At 40.9% G+C, this 17,699-nt stretch overlaps 1 protein-coding gene across 1 annotated transcript in view; it reads left to right on the plus strand.

Annotated features, from left to right (window-relative positions):
• The first annotated feature begins 3,213 nt into the window (after nt 1-3,213).
• The window catches only part of LOC115800622 (AT-rich interactive domain-containing protein 3B-like), a 56,632-nt gene continuing 42,146 nt past the window's right edge, over nt 3,214-17,699 (plus strand). The window contains exons 1-2 of the mRNA XM_030758106.1: nt 3,214-3,513; nt 4,503-5,135. Coding sequence (XP_030613966.1) covers nt 3,478-3,513; nt 4,503-5,135 — 669 coding nt within the window. The 5' untranslated portion in view covers nt 3,214-3,477. The remainder of the gene's footprint in view (nt 3,514-4,502; nt 5,136-17,699) is intronic.

The following is a 17,699-nucleotide window of genomic DNA, read 5'->3' on the forward strand; positions in this document are numbered from 1 at the left end:
CACTAAATATTGTTACATATTAACATGACAGCAGTGACATCAGGTAAGCATTAGAATCAGTCTACCCTTATTTTATTTTATTTTGCTGTGTGTCGGATTAATTTTCTGTCATGTGTTGCTGAGTCCGACATAACGGACACACGGATGTACGGACAATATTTAAACTGGAAGAAAACTTTTTTTTTTTTCTCTCTTCACTTTTAAAAATGTGTGCGTTCACTGACGTGCTGTTGCCTGGGTAATATTTTACTGTTAACTGTTTGAAACTGTAGTAAAAGAAAATGTTAAATGTCAGAGTAAGTGATAGTGATCACTTCTCAGGAGGTGTGTGTGAGAGTGAGTGAGTGAGAGTGTGAGATCATAAATGGAAAGTCATTTGTTTTTTCCACTTACATTAAAAAAACAGAATTCAGGAAATTGCACAGCCGGACATGTGCAGGGAGGACGTGTGGCTGACTGAAATTCTGGCCACGCTGTCACTTCCTTCGCTCTCAGTTGTGTGAATAAATATAATAGCATACCACTTTATCAACATAAAGAACTGTGGATGGGAAAAGTGACATTTTGTGCTAGGACAAAGTAGGAACCTTGGTTTGTACTTCAGAGTTGGAATCAGATCCTTTTTTTTTTTCTCGCACCTTTGCACTGAGAGGTGTTAGAAAATTTTACCTTATTAGCATTTGTCATGCACACCATCTCCTCCCAGCACTGCTTGGTTGTAATGTGGGGGATTTTAGGAATAAAAGCTGATTCCTCCATAACACTTAAGTGTGAGTTACTTGATACAAGTGTGAACTAAATGCTTTAAAATGGACCAGCTGAATTTACAGTGTATTGACGCCGGCCCTGGCTCTGCACGTTCTTATGTACATACAATTTTGCACTTAACACCAGTGGTCAGTAGCAAGTACACTTGACTCACCTGTACTATGCAACTATTGGGACAATCTACGTGGTGTACATCCTTGTGATGATAGTGTTATTGTATGCAAAATGCAATAACAAGTTATTTTTTCTTATGATGGTAAATGCTAATCTTTTTTCTTTGAATTGTATTGTTAATTGGTTTACATTAAAAAAATAAAACTCAGTTAATTATGCTTATCTGTCTTATTTTGCTTACAGTTGCTAAGATAATTATCAGTGGTGCTTTGATAAATGGGTAGTAACCACCTGCCTGATACTGTGTGGATCCTGCCACCAAAACATCACATCTGCAGCAGATCCTTTAAGTCCTGGAAGTTGAGAGCTGTGGGCCTTTATTGATCAGACTTCTCACAGATTCTCAGTCAAACTGAGATCTGGGGAATTTGGAGGCTAATTTAAACTTAAAGTCATTCAGATGAACTTCTACATGTTTACAAGAACTGTAAGGGTCACTAATTGTGAAGCTTTCAGTGTGACGCCCCACTTCAGAAGCTGCAAAGATTTCCTACCCCACTCTCCACGATTTTTATCATTCATCAAATAAAAAAATAGTCCAGATTAGCTTTTACTGTAATAATAGCTGGCATGATCGCATCAATAAGCTCATATTCATATTTTTTTTTGCTTCATATTTTTCACCAAATTGTCTGTGTCCCACCAGTGGGGGCGCTGCCCACAGTTTCAGAACCACTGCTGTCGGGATAATCAGTGTCACGTGGCTCATAACTGTAGAGCTACAGTGGTTTTTATTCATATTTCATTCAGAACTTCTGTTTTCATTATAGTTAATTTCCAGGGAGATCTGCTCACATCTCAAGTCTTAAGTTAATGATCCACATTATTCATATACAGATTATGAAATGAGGTTGTCGTGAGTGAGGTTTTAAAAATATTTATTTCATATTTTAATCCATGGTTAATTCAGTTACTAGTTGAGTGTTTTGTGTGACCACATCTAAAGTGAGGACCATCTATGCTTTACAAAGCATTTACAAATGAAAGTGAAAGGTCAGCCAGACCTCGAGACTCAAACACGTCTCAGCTACACTATATCGCCTGTCTGGGTTTAATAAGATGTGGGCCCACCCTTTGCAGCCATAACAGCTTCAACACTTCTGGGAAGGATTTCCACAAGGTTTAGGAGTGTGTTTATGGGAATTTTTGACCACCATTCATCCCAAAGGTGTTCTTTAGGGTCGAGGTCTGGACTCTGTGCAGGCCAGTGCAGTTGACTGTGGTGTGTAGTACTGAGAAAATTTCATAGGCTGGCGCGGTGGTTATAGCACTGCTGTTGCCTCAGCAAGAAGGTAGAAGTTTGAATCCACCTTGGCCCGGGCCTTCCTGTGTGGAGTTTGAATGTTCTTCCCGTGTCTGTGTGGGTTTTGTCCAGGTACTCCGATTTCCTGTCACAGTCCAAAGACGTTCACTTAGTGGGGTTAGGTTAATTGGTGATATGTGAGTGTGAATGGTTGTCCGTCTCTCAGTATTAGCCCTGCGACAGGCTGGCGACCTGTACAGGGGGTACCCTGCCTCTCGCCCTATGACAGCTGGGATAGGCTCCAGGTTTTAGGTCTTAGTTTAGTTATAGCTATCCATAATGTTCTTGGATCAGTATTAACTGTATACTGTCTGTGGCATGAACCTGGTAGCTGTTTCCTCAAGGGGGCAGCATGGAGCCACTGCATTTTAACGACGATTATGCTGCACTTCAACCTCAGCACAGCCCCGTCCCATTAAGTTTTAGTGGTATTAATTTTAAACGTTGCCTCAGACTTTTACATTTAAATGATAAAATTCAGAAGACAGTTGTATTCAAACAGACCTATGTATTAATTACTTAGTAAAAGACCAATATCCATGCGTAAAAAAGATCAATTTCAAGCTTAAAGCTATGAAGTTGGTTTTAAAACTATACATTTTTAACTGATAGCATCCACATCTATGCACAATTGCATTTTAATAAATTATGAATGCACTTGGCACTTTTAAATTAGTTCACAATTGCATACCTTTTGAAATTACACTTTTGCTTTGAGCTTTTTAGAGGAAATTATGCGAAGAGCCGTGCACTTTTAGACCACCAAATGCTGTGTAAAATAAAGAAAAGGACCAAAATGAATAATTACAGGTAAAAGGCCTTAATAAAAGTGGTGAACTGAAAAGGGCTGATACTTGTTGCTGTCGCTGGGCGGGCCTAACGCTGTAGTGCGCCATGCTGGGGGTGTCAATTGAAGGGGAGGAAAAAAACTGACTGGGAGTTACCTCAGCGCTTTCCGAGATATGAGATCTGGCCATTTTCCAGTCGGGCCCCTTTTCTATTAAAGAAGAAAATCCCGAAAATCACGGCGCAAAGAAAGGAAGAAAGAGACGCAACCGCGTTTTGAGAGGTCACCCAGAAAAAAGTGCGTAGAGCGCGTTTCTGCCGGATCGGTCGGAATCTGCGGTGCACGCTCGCAGCCTCTCTGCCCCCCCGTGCGCGTGCGCGCGTGTGTTTACAAGTGTTTGAACGACTGCCAAAAGAAGAAGGAGGAAAACGCCGAGGAAGGAGGGATGGTGGACAATTCAAGCAGTAGTAAGGCACAAATGGTGAGTCGGGGTCCTGCTTCTTCGCCCCTTTACACTTTTCCCTGAACGGCAGCGAGCTGAAAACGCTCCCGGTTGCTTTTCATTTTTCCGCAAAGAATTGAATCGTTTAACGTTGCAGAATTCAAAGGAAAAAGTTTTTAGAGGTAATTTGACTTTTTGGTAGGTTACTTTTAATTTTTCTTTCTTTCTTTTTTCAATCTTGTCACAGTATTATAATAACTTTATTTATTTATTATTAAAGCGTTATTGTAGGCATATTTTACATGTTTGTGGTATCCAAAACCGTATCCACGTTTGAGGATGTGGCACATCACTATCTAAACGCGGAAAAGGTGTTTTTTCTCTTCTGGTCATTTGGCTGGTCGTTTGCCTTCAAGTAGTTTATCTTCCCGTCGGTTAACTGCTTTTATGATTGCAGATACATGAAAAACCGTTTAACTTTCCTTACTAATACACAGCTCTTATTGCCTTTTCGTTTTGACAGACTACCACAATACTCCTCTAAGAACTTATTAAAACTTAGAGTGAGTTGCCACATTTTAATTGTCTTTCTGACTTTAACAGAGATGTTTCTGTGGCTGGTTGCTGTAGTTTTTACTTGCCAGAGTCTTTAAGTAGATTAGTCCTCTGTGTAAAAGTTTGATTTGGCTACTTTGTAGTCTAGTAAATTTTCTTTATTCTGTTTTTAGGCATGCTCAGCTCTCCATTTACCAGCAAGAGTGTATATATTTCTATTTATTTAACTTAAAATTATTTAGATTTGTTGTGGTGATATTACAGGTTTAAATTCAGTTCTCCTTATTACACAGTGACTTAAGGTCACACGTTTTTTTGCTTCTTAAACCTGGTGAAATTTGCATGGCTGAATTATCCAAATTTGTTTGCGTTAATGTTTAAATCGGGCTTCTTTGTTTCTGCTGTGGCTTTTAGGAGTAATTAGGTTTCAGTATATGGTAGATCATCCATGACTCCTTCTCATCCTCTCACAGCCCAGCATGTCTCAGGAGCCTGGTGTGGCTTTTCCTCCAAGCACCTCCACAGGAGGAATGAAGCTGGAGGCAGTGATGGAGCAGCTCCAACGCCAGCAGCAGGCACGACTGGAAATGGAGCGCAAGGAGAGAAAGATACGAGAAGCCCACATAATGTACGCTCAGCAGGTTGCTGCCCAGCAGGCCATCCTAGCAGCTGCCCGGGCTTCTGGAGCCACCTTCATGGGCAAAGGCCTGCCAGGAGGCATCGCTGGTGGTGGATTGCCTCCCCGGATGTCCAATCAGAGCAGTGTAGACTCAGACAGGGAGGATGATGAGGACAGAGGTCGGGATTCTGGGGATGAGGACGATGACAATGAGATGATGGAGGGGGATGAGGGCAGCGACGAGGATGAGGGAAGTGCCAGTGGGCTGGAGTTCCTACGCAAGCAGACCCTTGCTTTGCAGCAGAATGCCTCCCGAATCCCACCCCGTCCATTTGGCAGTTACTCTGCATCGGCCCCCCAGAGGGCTGCATCCCCACCTGTTAGAGTGAAGCAGGAACCCGATGAGGGCCTGTCTCCTGCAGGGGCACACTCTGCTACTTCTCCTAATGGACAAGCTGACTGGGGCTTTGATGACCACTTCAGACAGGTTAGTACCTCGCCACTTGTCGCCCTTCTTTCCACGCAGTTTCTTTCTTAAGGCATCAAGTCCTATTATGTCTTTTTTCACAGTTCTTCCCCAAAATCATGTGTATAAACTCTTTCACTATAGTCCCATCTTTCCTTAAATTTTGAGAATTATGGCATAGTTTTGTTTTTTTTTAAACAAACTATCACTATTGTTCACTGACATCCTGAGGAGTATGTCCTTATACTGTTCACCACTCTTCCATTTAGGGTCTTGTTTGATATCTCAATCCAGCCCCCTGCTGTGAGAGACAGCTTAATCTTAACTGTCGCTTGAACTGCTCTGGGAGTATCTTTGTGAGTCACTTCAAAACTCTGCAGAGGTTTGACCGCCAATTGGCTTTTGTGGCAAAAAAAAAGGAGACCTACTAAGTGAGTCCTGGCAGACGGCCAGACCGAGGCGCAATGTTTTCACGCGCACTCATTTTGTATGCCTCTCTCACTCTATGTCCCTCTTGGCACTTTGCTCAGGCTCTGGTTTGGCTCTGATCCAGTTAGTGGAGTCAGACGAGGCATAGCTGCTGCTGCTGCTGTTGCTGTAAGGCTGTGGGTGGTTGGCTGGGTCAGCAGGAGGATTTCGGGTGGGTGGAAAGGTTGGATGTAGTACACAGCAGCAGCCTGTCACACCCCATTCTCGCCACCCCAAGAGTTAGGGCTGTGTGCCAAGTGTAGGCTACTTTCACTTGAAGGCAAATATTGCCTCAGCACAGTGTTACAGAACACTGGAATGCCAGCCTGGAACCAAGCCGAGCTGCATGTGTTTTAGCATCATGGCAGATTAAAGAGGAGCTCAGCAGCCTGCGGGTGATATAAAAAGCCCTAGCAGTGCAGTAGTGGGCAGGGTCACAAAATTTATCTGTGCTCTATCAGTGGGCTGAGGGTGCTGGACTATCATGTGTCTGGATTTTATTACTCTCTATTTAAAGGCAAATGTCTTTGCATGGTGCTTCTCTAGTTCTCATTTCCAAATTTAGCTTTAGTGCATTCACATTTGTAATGACACATAGATGTCCTACAGCATGAGATGGTGAAGGAAGCCAATATGTAGATGTTGTTTATATTGTACATCTGCTAAAATCACAGCCTCCACATGAATCTTCCCACTCTATAGAGGGGATGCTAGTGTCGACTATTTAAATGGGGAATAAATGTTATCTGAACAAATATTATATGTGTATTTAAGAGCCTTTTGAAACTGCAGTCACATTCTTCAATAACTCAATAAATTTCAGAACGTGTATAAATTGCCATGTTGGTTAGCAAGTGTGGCAGCTCCAGCACCAGCGGCCTTTTTTCCTTGGAAGTTAACATCTGTGTCATGTCAGTCTGGTCATCTCATCAGATGAAGGTAGCCTGTGGGTTTAATGGCCATTGTTCTGGTATCTGGGCCAAGGGGTACATTTCCAAGAAGTTAATAGCTGATTGTTTTCAGATTGCATTTTGGACAGTGCCTTCTTCTTTTGCTCTCTAGATGGACTGCTTGTGTGCATGCAGCCAGAAGCCATCTCAGACACGTTTGGTCAATGCTACTCTGAATATGAAAGACAACTGAAAAGCTCCTGGTACCACAAATCCTGTCTCATTGCCTAGAGATTCTGCATATTCTTATAGTACTTATCATACTTATAGAGATGCTTATACTTTTACCAATACTCTCACTGATCCTACTCTGTATAGTTTGGTATAAAATACAGGCATAGCAGTGGTTATGGCTACTTTTAACCAGGTTTGTGTGCAGTTAGTCAACTAGATGATTAAAAAAAATTGTGTACAATGGCAGGTAACTGTTCGGTGTAAGATGTCACGCCCTTGAGACAATAATGGGAGATTGTAAATAAGCAAGGTCGAAATTAACACCACTGACAGCCCCACAGGCCGGTGCAGTTCTCTTGCATTTCATCCTAGAAAATGAATGGTTGTATGTAGACTCTATGTGTCCACATTAACAGCTGTAGGAATGCATAACAATTCTGCACAAGCGTGTTGTGCAATTTAACTTGAAAGGACAGAAAAGCTGCTGGTGGAGCGAGGCCAGTGTTAGTCACTCTCTGCAAACTAATCTGACATCTTGTGTGTACAATGTTACACATGGGGCAAAGTTTAGTATTTAGCAGCATTTAAATTACGATGTGGTCACTGAAACATGTTATTAACGGCTTCAAAAGGCTCTTAAATACTGCAGTATTAGTACGGAAGTGCTTTAATGTCAACTTTTAAACTTGGCCAATTTTCAAAGGCTTTCTCAGTGTTCTTAATTTCAGAGTAGTCACCTTGTAAAACATTTTTACTCACTTTACACCAACAAGGAAATTAGTCTCTAGGAACATCTCTACTTTATTACATGTTTGAAAGCTAATTTACTAAGCAGGTATGAGCTTGTTTCATAATGTGCTTCTGGGGTCATGTGCTGTAGTAATCTTCTTACAGTTAAGCAGTTAAAAATATTCACTATATCATGTATTGTATTAAATTAAATTCTGGCATGGATACCAGATTAATACTAATTCTTGATACCCATCCCTGGTCACCTAATGGTTACACCCCCCACGCAGCTTTATTTTTTATTTACTGGCCAAACGAGATGTCATCTCTCACTTTCCAAATTTCCAAAATCTGGGCATGTAGACAGGGTGTGAGCAGCTTTGTAACATCTGAGAGCCAACAGCTAACTGGCATGTTGCACGAATAAAATCTAAACACTTCATTTAACTAACAAGTATTTATAGTGGTGACTATGGGGTTTTGATTGTTTTGCTGACAAATGACGCACGTCCTTGCTCTATAGTTTACGAACGTGCGTATGAAATCGAGCTTCCCGGCATTGTGTGTCTCCGTTTTGTTTCCAGATGTCCGGGTGTCAGAATGAGTGGATGGGTATTATTTGGCGGGATGAGCAGGCTTTGTCTCAGCATTGTTATAGCAGAAGATCATAGCAGCAAAGTTGTTGCTGACCAGTGTCCTATCTGTGGCCTGGTGTCTTTTATTAGAGAGAGGGCTGAGCCAGGGGGGGTTGGGAGAGGCATTATGGGACGAGAATTGGTCTGGCCTTCTTTTTTTTTTGTTTCCTCTCTTTTATCTTTCCTGTCATTATGTCAGCTCTGCAGTATTTAATGACGGCTCATCTCTTCAGGCAGTTTCAGGTTGCACTGCTGTAGGGGGAGTGGGGGGGGGGGGGGGGGGGGGTGGTAGAGGCAGTGGAACTGTTTTTTTTTTCTTTCTTTTTTTGATGTCATTGTCTTCCAGAGGCCAGAGACGAGCCTGGCAGATGCCGCAAATACCAACCCTCTATAATAATGGGGAAGCACATTTATTATGTTCTAAAAGCAGCGACAGAGGAAAGCTGAGATGACTAGCTAACGAGACAATTGCACGGAACACCATTTACATTAACATTTACATTTACTGTAAACGGTCCTGCTGGACTGAGGGTTTTATCCAAAGCACTCTTCCTGTGAGTTCTTCCACATTTTTTGAATCACAGTAAACCATAATCAGAGAGAAGCTCCAGTTTTTATCCAGCACATCTTATTGATATATGAAGAAGATAAGAATGCCTACATGCTAATTCATCAGCATCTTATTTTATGATTCATATCTCTAAACACTGGGCAGAGTGTGTCAGATGTAACAATGAACAATTAGTTCATATATGTAATATATAGGTATGAGGTTTTTTTGACTGTATACAAATGTTGCCGGACTATACAGGTCAGACTGGGTGGACAGACATGGTAGCTGGTGTTTTCTTGTCAGTGATGTATGTGTGGTGACCTCAGCCCTGTTCTAAACAGCAGAGTAAATAATTGTCAAACAAGGAGATGGACAAAGGCGTCGCGTGGGGAGGGAGTTGGACCGGATAACCGACCAGCCCCAGAGCTCTGGCCTTTGGACAGAGGCTACATGACCTCTGTAATCCAGCCCCCACCCGCCCCACCTCTCCTGCTCACAAACACACACATATCCAATATCCTTCTCTTCTTGCCATACTCAGTCTGTGACTAATTGTTTTAATTGCGCCTGCAGATTGTGTGCGAATCTGCTGGCGGGGATACAGCTTCGGTTGGATTAGCTGGATGTTTAGCATGTTGGGTGGTGGGTGTGTGTGTGTAAAAGCAGCTGCTTTTGTTCAAGTTTACATGCTTTAGTTTACAAGTTTACATCCACATTTTGTTCCTTTTGTGGCTTAGTTGTTGCATGCGACCTATATTGTACTGAGAAAAGTAACGTTACACAGTTTGACTCAGTGTTTCTTACGTCTCATAGACTCATGGCCATGAATATTAGCAGAGAACATTTAGATTATAGATTTGCATGGTAATGTATTTAAGTAGTTGATTTACATGATGGCTGAGTAATTGCCCTTTGCAGCCTGATTAGATTTGTAATTTTATTTGCTTAGGCTTTTTGTTATGGAGATTCTGAAAGCCAGGAAAGGCTGAAAACCTGCTTGATTTACCATTTCAGACTTAAGCAAATCAGTACAACAAAGGAGCTCACAGGCCCAGTTAGAACAGAAGAAGGCAGAGTTGGTGTTCGACTTGGCTGAAGGATACGTAACACAGGGAAATGATAGAGATGGACCGATTGAACTGGTGATCAGAATTGGGTTTTTCTTTTTTAAGTGGAGAGGCAATGGCTAGCTGATCGTTTAACAACAAAATGCTGATGAACACTGTAGTCAGGAGTGCCTTTATGAGCTACTTCTGTTCAGAAGTCTTCTGTCTTTTTTGCATTGCAGTAATTTTAGTAAAAGGAAGGCTCATTAGAGCCAATTCTGACATGATCAGCTACGTCAAGATTATTTAAACCAAGTATACTTAGAAGCTGATAACAGCGTGCTCGCACCACTACCAGCTAACAGTTTGCAGCAGTAAATATAGAGCTGTGCAGACATGGAAAACATATGAGATCAATTGGGCTATTCTGCAACTCATGTTTACATTTGTACAAAAAGCTCCGCCCAGTAACCTGGAGCACTTTATTTTAAGACTTACTTGAGTTAGACAAAAGGTCCTGTAAACTGCTGCAGTTGTGGAGAAGATGTACAACTACATCTAGAAAAGATAAAAGAAAATAGGTGGTCAGCCAGGCCAGTCTGAGCCCGGGCATTGCCACCACTCTTGAGCCCTCCTTTTGCTTCTTACTCGGGCACTGAAGCTCGTCTGCTGAGGCAGGACTGTTGCATAATTTAGCTGTCGCTCCAGCAGCATCAGCCAGGAAGTGGGGAGCTGCACAGCTGCAGCAAGGAGATCGATAAGGATTGTTGTATGAGCTTTAAGAGGCTGGAGTGTTCGGCCTAAATTTCTTCTCACTTATGATAAAAGAGGAGGACCTTGTGTTTAGCAAATAGACTTTTAGTTGTAATTTTGACCATTGTAGAGGATAGTTTACCAGCAGGTTGCTGTCTTCATTGGGAATACCCAACGGCTGTGCTGAAGTGGGAGAAAGGAGGCCGTACATACGACCTGGTTTCTGCTTTCTCATTGTTATGCCGATGTCTCACATGCCATAACTGTCAGTGTATTTTAAATGATGTACTGTGTATTATTCTGTTTACTGGAATTCCTGTTATGTTAATGTTATGAGACTGGAATTACTGTTTGACCTCTGATTCCACAAACTGTCTGCAAAAGAAGGTCATTGAGATGAGACGTAATGAGGAAGGCTGAGTTTCCTTAAAGCACGTGGCAGTGCTTGTTCAGAACAAGAAGATGAACCATGCGTGAGAATTGCATTTTCTTTGCCACGCTGTTGAACCACACAAGGAATTGAAAGCCTCGACCTTGACCGTTCACTTTTTGTTCTGACAGCACGACAAATAGAAAGCTTCACGTTTTAGCCAAGAATTAAAAAAAATATCCACTCTTTTGCAGACCAGTGGGTGTTTTTAAATAAGCCAGTTCCTTACTTGTTGGTTTTACCTTACCTTTGTGTAGCACTTTCTTGTTTCACACAATTCACAAGTAAAAACGCTTCTTGTGGTATGTGACATTTAATTCATGGTAAATTCCACAATTTCTTTGTTACTGATTCACACTCGAATCAACGTATTTCTAGGAGCCGCTCTGCATCTCTCTTTTGGGTGGTTATTTTAAAGAATTAAACTGACTAAACTAACTGTAATTTCAGTTTCACAATGACACCAGCAAACTGCATGTATAGAATCACCACCCAAATGTAACAAAAATGCTTAAAAGGTTTTTTGAGTTAAAAAAAAGGCATTTTTTCCCGCTCTTGCACTTCTGCTTGTATTATCATCTTTGCTGTTGTGGAGTCCTCCTACAGATTTCAGTTTAGATTATTTGTGTGTGTGTGTGTGTGTCTCTCTCTCTGCTCAAGTATATTTCTCCTGCAGGCTTTCTTGTGATTCTTTAAAAAACCTTTTCAGCTTCTTTGTCATCTAGATGATGATGAATGCTCTGAACGTTTTAACTCATTTCTAAATTTGCTGTGTTGATTTCAGATTAAACTGGCTAACAGGGTCAGATTTTAGCCATGTTTTTAGGGTATTATTGTGCGATTCTCTTTCTTTTTGTATGTCTACATGATGGCTTGCCTGCAAATGTGCATAAAATCAACCACAGCACTTCATAATAAAAGTGGTGTTTTCTTGGACTGTTCAGTGTTTATCAAAGTCCACATAAATGTATTCAGATTTGTTCCTCAAGCACTTAACTCTTAAAACCCTTTTCCCACACTTTGTTTGGGGAATCTTTGAACAGTATTTATAATATATTGAGGTTGTTTGTCTTATTTTCCTGGTTCAGTGCTAAGTGAACTTTGGTTTACCTTATTAAGGGCAGATGTAAACTGGTCGGATTGGATGGAGATGTCCGGGCTTTTAGCTCCGTCTGTCCATCTTTAATGTCTGATTGATGCTACTCTTAATGTAGCTTAATGCTGGTTAACAGCTATGGCTCTGCTTGAATTTGTGTCAGGATGGAAACAAATAAGGGTAATGCATAATTGTATTTTGCACCTCCATTTTCCAGTAGGGTATTGTATAAGTAATATTAGAACATCTAACTTAATTTCAATTGCCTGTTGTATTTAATTGATAGATGCGGGGGAATCAAAAAGAATAGAAAGCACACAATCTTAAAATTATAGAAGTACAATTAATTCACACAGTATTCATCCAAATAGCTGATCATTCAGAAGACCTATAGATAGATAGATCACTTTATTAATCCCAGAGGGAAATTGACATTTAGAAAGTGGGTATACTCTCAGTGCTGAAGCACAACCCTGTTTTCTTGAATGACCTGAACTTTAAGGGAGAAAATAAATTTTTTTCTCTGTGGTTTCTGATACAACCAGTCTACTTGTCAAACATCTATGAAACAACCCCACGTTAAAGTGTGGGTGAGAATGTTTTCACATGCAAATGTCAGTTTTTATCTGAATTAGTGTGTAAAGTGTAATTGCCCTGGATATAAAACAAGCCTCATTTTGTGCTGAGCTCCTCTTAACAGCTAAGTGCAGAAGACACCCCCCCTGCGCGCACACACACACACACACACACACACACACACACACACACACACACACACACACACACACACACACACACACACACACAGAAATAGAGGTATTGAATTTAGTAGGAAGATGAAGGGGAAGGGAAAGGGGGAGGAGATGCTGTGGAACTAGAAGAGGGGTTAGTGGTCTGGCTCAGCACACTAAACTGCCCCACCCAGAGGAAACATTCCAGACAGAATTAAAGAGTTAACTCTTCAAACAGTGAACATTCCCACTGGGGGCTCCCATGGAGCGACAGGGGTTTGATGGGGGTGGGTGGGTGCATGTCCATGTTGTAATCATGCCCATGATTGGTGATCTTTCTATTCATTTTAGTCAGTGTCACAGGGGCTGTAAAAGAAAGAAAGACAAAGGTCCTGAATGGGAGGAGCTGGATGGGAGGACACAGTAGTGCAGGCAGAGACAGTTTTTTATTTGTCTGAGTCCCAAAGGGCACATCTGCTGCTGGCAGGCAGGAGGGAGCTTCTCATGGTGGGACTAGTCCCCTCACCTCTGTCACATTACGGTTAAACGCAGCACTAACTGCCAGTCTGTAGTCTGCCGTCCACTCTCAGCACTACAATGTTTAGATAGCGTTTCACATGAGCAGGCACAACAGCCAGTTGCCTGGGTAAAAATGACAAATTCTTTGCACATTCAGAAGATGAACAAACAGTTCTAAAAGCATAAGTTTAATCATCGATCAGCCTTTTTAAAAGTTTAAACAAATAATAATTTGAGCTATTATGGGTACAAGTCATTGTACAAATGGCACAGTTGTAAAAAGTGGCTACATGTGCTTTCACAGTCATTTATGGACTATTGAAGCTTGTACATGTGCGCCTATTTTCCATTGCGCCGACTCCACACCTAAGTCAGATAGCGATCTGATATTGACTTAAAGCATAGCAGACAAGAAAGTATGGAAGAAAAGTTATTGTTACTGTTCAATGAGAGTTAAAACTGATGCTGTCACAGATCACCAGCTTCTCCAAACCAATATAAAATGCTTCTAATGTAAGCGTGTTAATCCAGCTCATCTCATCTGGCCTCTTCATGGCCTGAATGGCAGTTTGTCAGGGTTGGAAAGTTACAGATAATGGGCGACACGGTCACTGAAGTTGACGTTGGAAAAGTGTGGGGGTGAAGCGATTTCCAGTCCTCCCTGTCATGCAGTCAGACAGTTTGAAGGATTGCTTCTGTAACATCTTGCAAATGACATTCAAAAAGGCGCATCTTGGCTGGCATCGATGGCCACATTGTTCCCTTCTGTTTAATTGAATTGAAAGACAAATCTCTCATTTAAATGCACATGGTGCATATCCTTTGGGGTTGTTAGACTTTTTTTTTCTTAAATTGACCCTGGAGGATTGACTTTTTTGCTTCTAATGGAACTCGAGCTACTGATGTCTGCTGTAATTTGATCAGTTTGTAGTAAAACCACAAGCCACCACCCTCCGCACACCATCGCTGGTGCTTTTCGTTCTTCACAAGCACTTCTGCTGAACATATTTCAGCACCTGCTCTTTAATGACAGCAAACAGAGAAAGAGGAATAGCCAAATTAAAATGAAGACACCCACCATCAACTTTGGCAGCCCAGAGGAAACGGCCAAGGTTATGTGACACTTTGGAGCGAGGTCTCCTTCAGTTTTATATAGGTTGGCACCATATAACAGTATGTACTGTGGTGTGTGTGCTTATGTTTGTCTGTCTCACTCTTGGTAAACTCTTTATTTAGGGAACAGTGCTGTCTGTGTACAGCATGCAGGAGATTCATGCTCTATACTCAAATGAGCTCAGACATCATGCTGACTCTGCCAGGTAATACAGAGAAAGGTTGAGGGCTGTTGTGCATGTGTGAAAATTACTTGGAGCTACTCAAATAACTATTTGAATTGGAAATTAGCATTTGTCAATTTTCATTGTCGAGAGGCTCCCTTTACGTCATTCTTTTAGTAAGGAAATCAAACGGCAGATTTCCTTTTTTTTTTTTTTTTTTTGGCATGTTTGTAATAGTGGATGGAGATCCACAGAAATGCTTAGATACAAATGATTTTCACAGACAAAGATTTTTGTGAACTAATTTAGATTAAGGTTTTAGTGTTACATTGCAGTACAGATTGGATTATGTGTTGACCTTTTTATAATCTTGATATTGATCAACGATAAATGCCTCAAACTATCCAAACCACAGACCTCTCAGACAGCATGGTTTTTCATAATGCAATGCAATTAAGGTATAGGCCTTGTCATGTGAGGAACATAAAGCAGTGTGACATTTATGAGGCTGTCTGTGTTGTAGCCACATCTTCCAAATGGCAAATTGCTGATGCAATCAAAAGATATGGTCTCTTTGGGTCCTGGCCAGTGTTTTGCACCTTGTAGAAAGGGAGGGGCAGTGATGAGGTGAAGGGTGAGAGTTGTCTATTGTTTTTGGCTTTCTTGGCTGTCTTGTGCTACTGCTTTGGCTGAGCTCCAGGCTAGTGCTAACTGGACCACTGTGTCAAGGCACTTGGGTAAACACTGCAGCTGACTGGGACTTGGCACAAAGCCACGCAGAGCAGAACAAGTTGAAAGAGGTTCAGAAGGCTTTTCAGTCTTCCCATTGCGCTGGCTGCCAAAATCCCATGTAGTTTATAATGGCTTGTGGCTAGGTTGTTTTTCTGCCAAGTCTTCAAACACAAGCTGAGTATAGTCATGTACTTGTAAGAGGAAGCAAGCATGAGAGGAGGAAGGAAGAAAAAAAAAAAAAGGACTCCTGGATGCTACCCAGGAAACGTCACATTACACTAAAAGCAATGTGTTCACAGCTCCACTTCCAACATTCTACGTTCAGACCTTTACATCCTCCCAAAGCTTCACAGTTCCTGAATCACAGTCACCACAAGAAGTGAGCATTAAGTGGAGTGCCTTTCAGAAGCTGCTGGCTAACCACCCTGCAAATGCTAAAAGTGTACAAACTGGTTCATATTGGTATCTTATACAAAACCAAGTCAAAAAGGATAAACAGATAGTATATTTTAAAGGAGTGTAATGAAAATTCAAGCTTCCATTATTGCAGGAAGAAATGCAGTGTCACTTTATATATTCATCAGAGATGAAAAGCAGGTTCCGGCCTGCAGTTTAGATTGTCATTAATCACATACATTGAGTTGAAAGGCTTGTATTGAATCATATCAGATGGCAAAAAATATACATCAGGCTCTGACCTGTAGCTGATCTGGTTAATAGACAATCACTCTGTGAATGGAACTATGGACCACGTCAACTTCAGTCAATAATTTCAAAAGCCACGGTAGTAAATGATTAAAGAGTGGCAGAGAAAATAGAATTAGTAACAGCAAGGGCTTCACTGAATGTATGTTATTGTAAGAACTAAGTGTAGTGGCTTTAAGGAATATAAGACAACTACACCTCCGTTGTTTAGTTTCTTTTCAGAGACTTTGCATTGAGCTCAATTATTAGGAGAAATATAATGCATAGTATTATAGTATCCAGGTGTTGATCTTATGCAGGAAGCTCTTCTCCAGCATATTAATGTTTAAGTTTTTCAGTAATCTTTATCACGGATTTGGGATGCCCCCAACTGCCAGAGGAGCCAACCTAATTAGCCAGCCATCTGGTCAAACAAAGGCAACTTTCCTGCCCTAAATAAATGTGTTTAGAAAACCTAAAGAGGCCCCATGCTTTCAGTGCAAGGAGGATGTGTGAGCAGGTCAATTGTTTTAAAGTTGCAGCAGATATTCCAAATTATTAAAATATAAACTAAAATCTAATATTTATGGAAACACTAATTTTAATTTCTCATCTTATAATTTGGAAACAAATTTTAGTGAATGCATGCATACTTTAAATGGGCGAGCATATAAAATTAAAGCACAACACCAGCACTTTTTTTCTTTTTCCAAAGTCACACATATGCCCCTAAGTTAAATAATATATAATATTTATGAACTCTTAAAGAACTTTGGGGTAGCAATTGAAATTATAAAATACATTTTTCCTATATTTGGGGGCATTTACAAGCAAACTGTGTGTTTTTGTTTGGTGGTGGTGGTGGTGGGGGTATTTGTCTTTTAAATAATTTCTGCCTCAGGCTAGATTTATTTAACCTGTAATTATGTGTACTTTAAGCTGATCATCTCTATAGTAAATGACCAGTTCTTTCCCAAAGCGTCTGGAGTTTTTGGTGGTGAGGTTGAAACTGTGAGGGTTTTCAGTCAGTCGCTATTAGTCAGCCGTAGGTATAAATATAATAAATAAAATACAAAATACTATAATGTTACTCCCTATCCAGTTCTCAGGCAGCAACTGTAAGGTTTACAGCAGGAACTATATGTAAAAGCAGGAAGTATATGTAAAATGACAATACACTAAATAATATTTCTGGCATAAAAAAATCTGAGTGAAGCTTTATCGCTGCTTTAGCAAAACGAAGCTGCTGCTGTCTGAACGTAGAGCTAAGTTGCAGTTTTCCCCCAAGATTGTCTGTTTTGGGGAGGGTGGTCATGAAGGTGGGCCGCCCCCACAAGGCAATGGTAGGGGAAACAGAGTTTATGATAATCTGCCATTTTTTTTAAAGATATTTGGCAAGCCAAGCTCGCAGTTAGGTTACATACAAAAGCTTGTCCAACAACTGCTTTAAGCTTATTGGGCAGGTTGGGCAGGCATTTTTACTACTGCCACTGCTTTTTAGTCCACTGTGTATGTTAGAGAATAAAAGAAAACCTGCGGCCACCAAAGATGATAGTTATTATTGGTTATTATTTTGTTGGAGAAATAAAAGGATTTTTTTTGTTTTGTTTTAAGCTGGATTAGGTAAACCTTCTATTTGCACATATTTACCTCCATTTACAGTGTATCACAAAAGTGAGTACACCCCTCACATGTCTGCAGATATTTAAGTATATCTTTTCATGGGACAACACTGACAAAATGACACTTTGACACAATGAAAAGTAGTTTGTGTGCAGCTTATATAACAGTCTTCATGTAGAGCAACA

The sequence above is a fragment of the Archocentrus centrarchus genome, chromosome 3 (assembly GCF_007364275.1).
Source record: "Archocentrus centrarchus isolate MPI-CPG fArcCen1 chromosome 3, fArcCen1, whole genome shotgun sequence".
NCBI classification, from domain to species: Eukaryota; Metazoa; Chordata; class Actinopteri; order Cichliformes; family Cichlidae; genus Archocentrus; species Archocentrus centrarchus.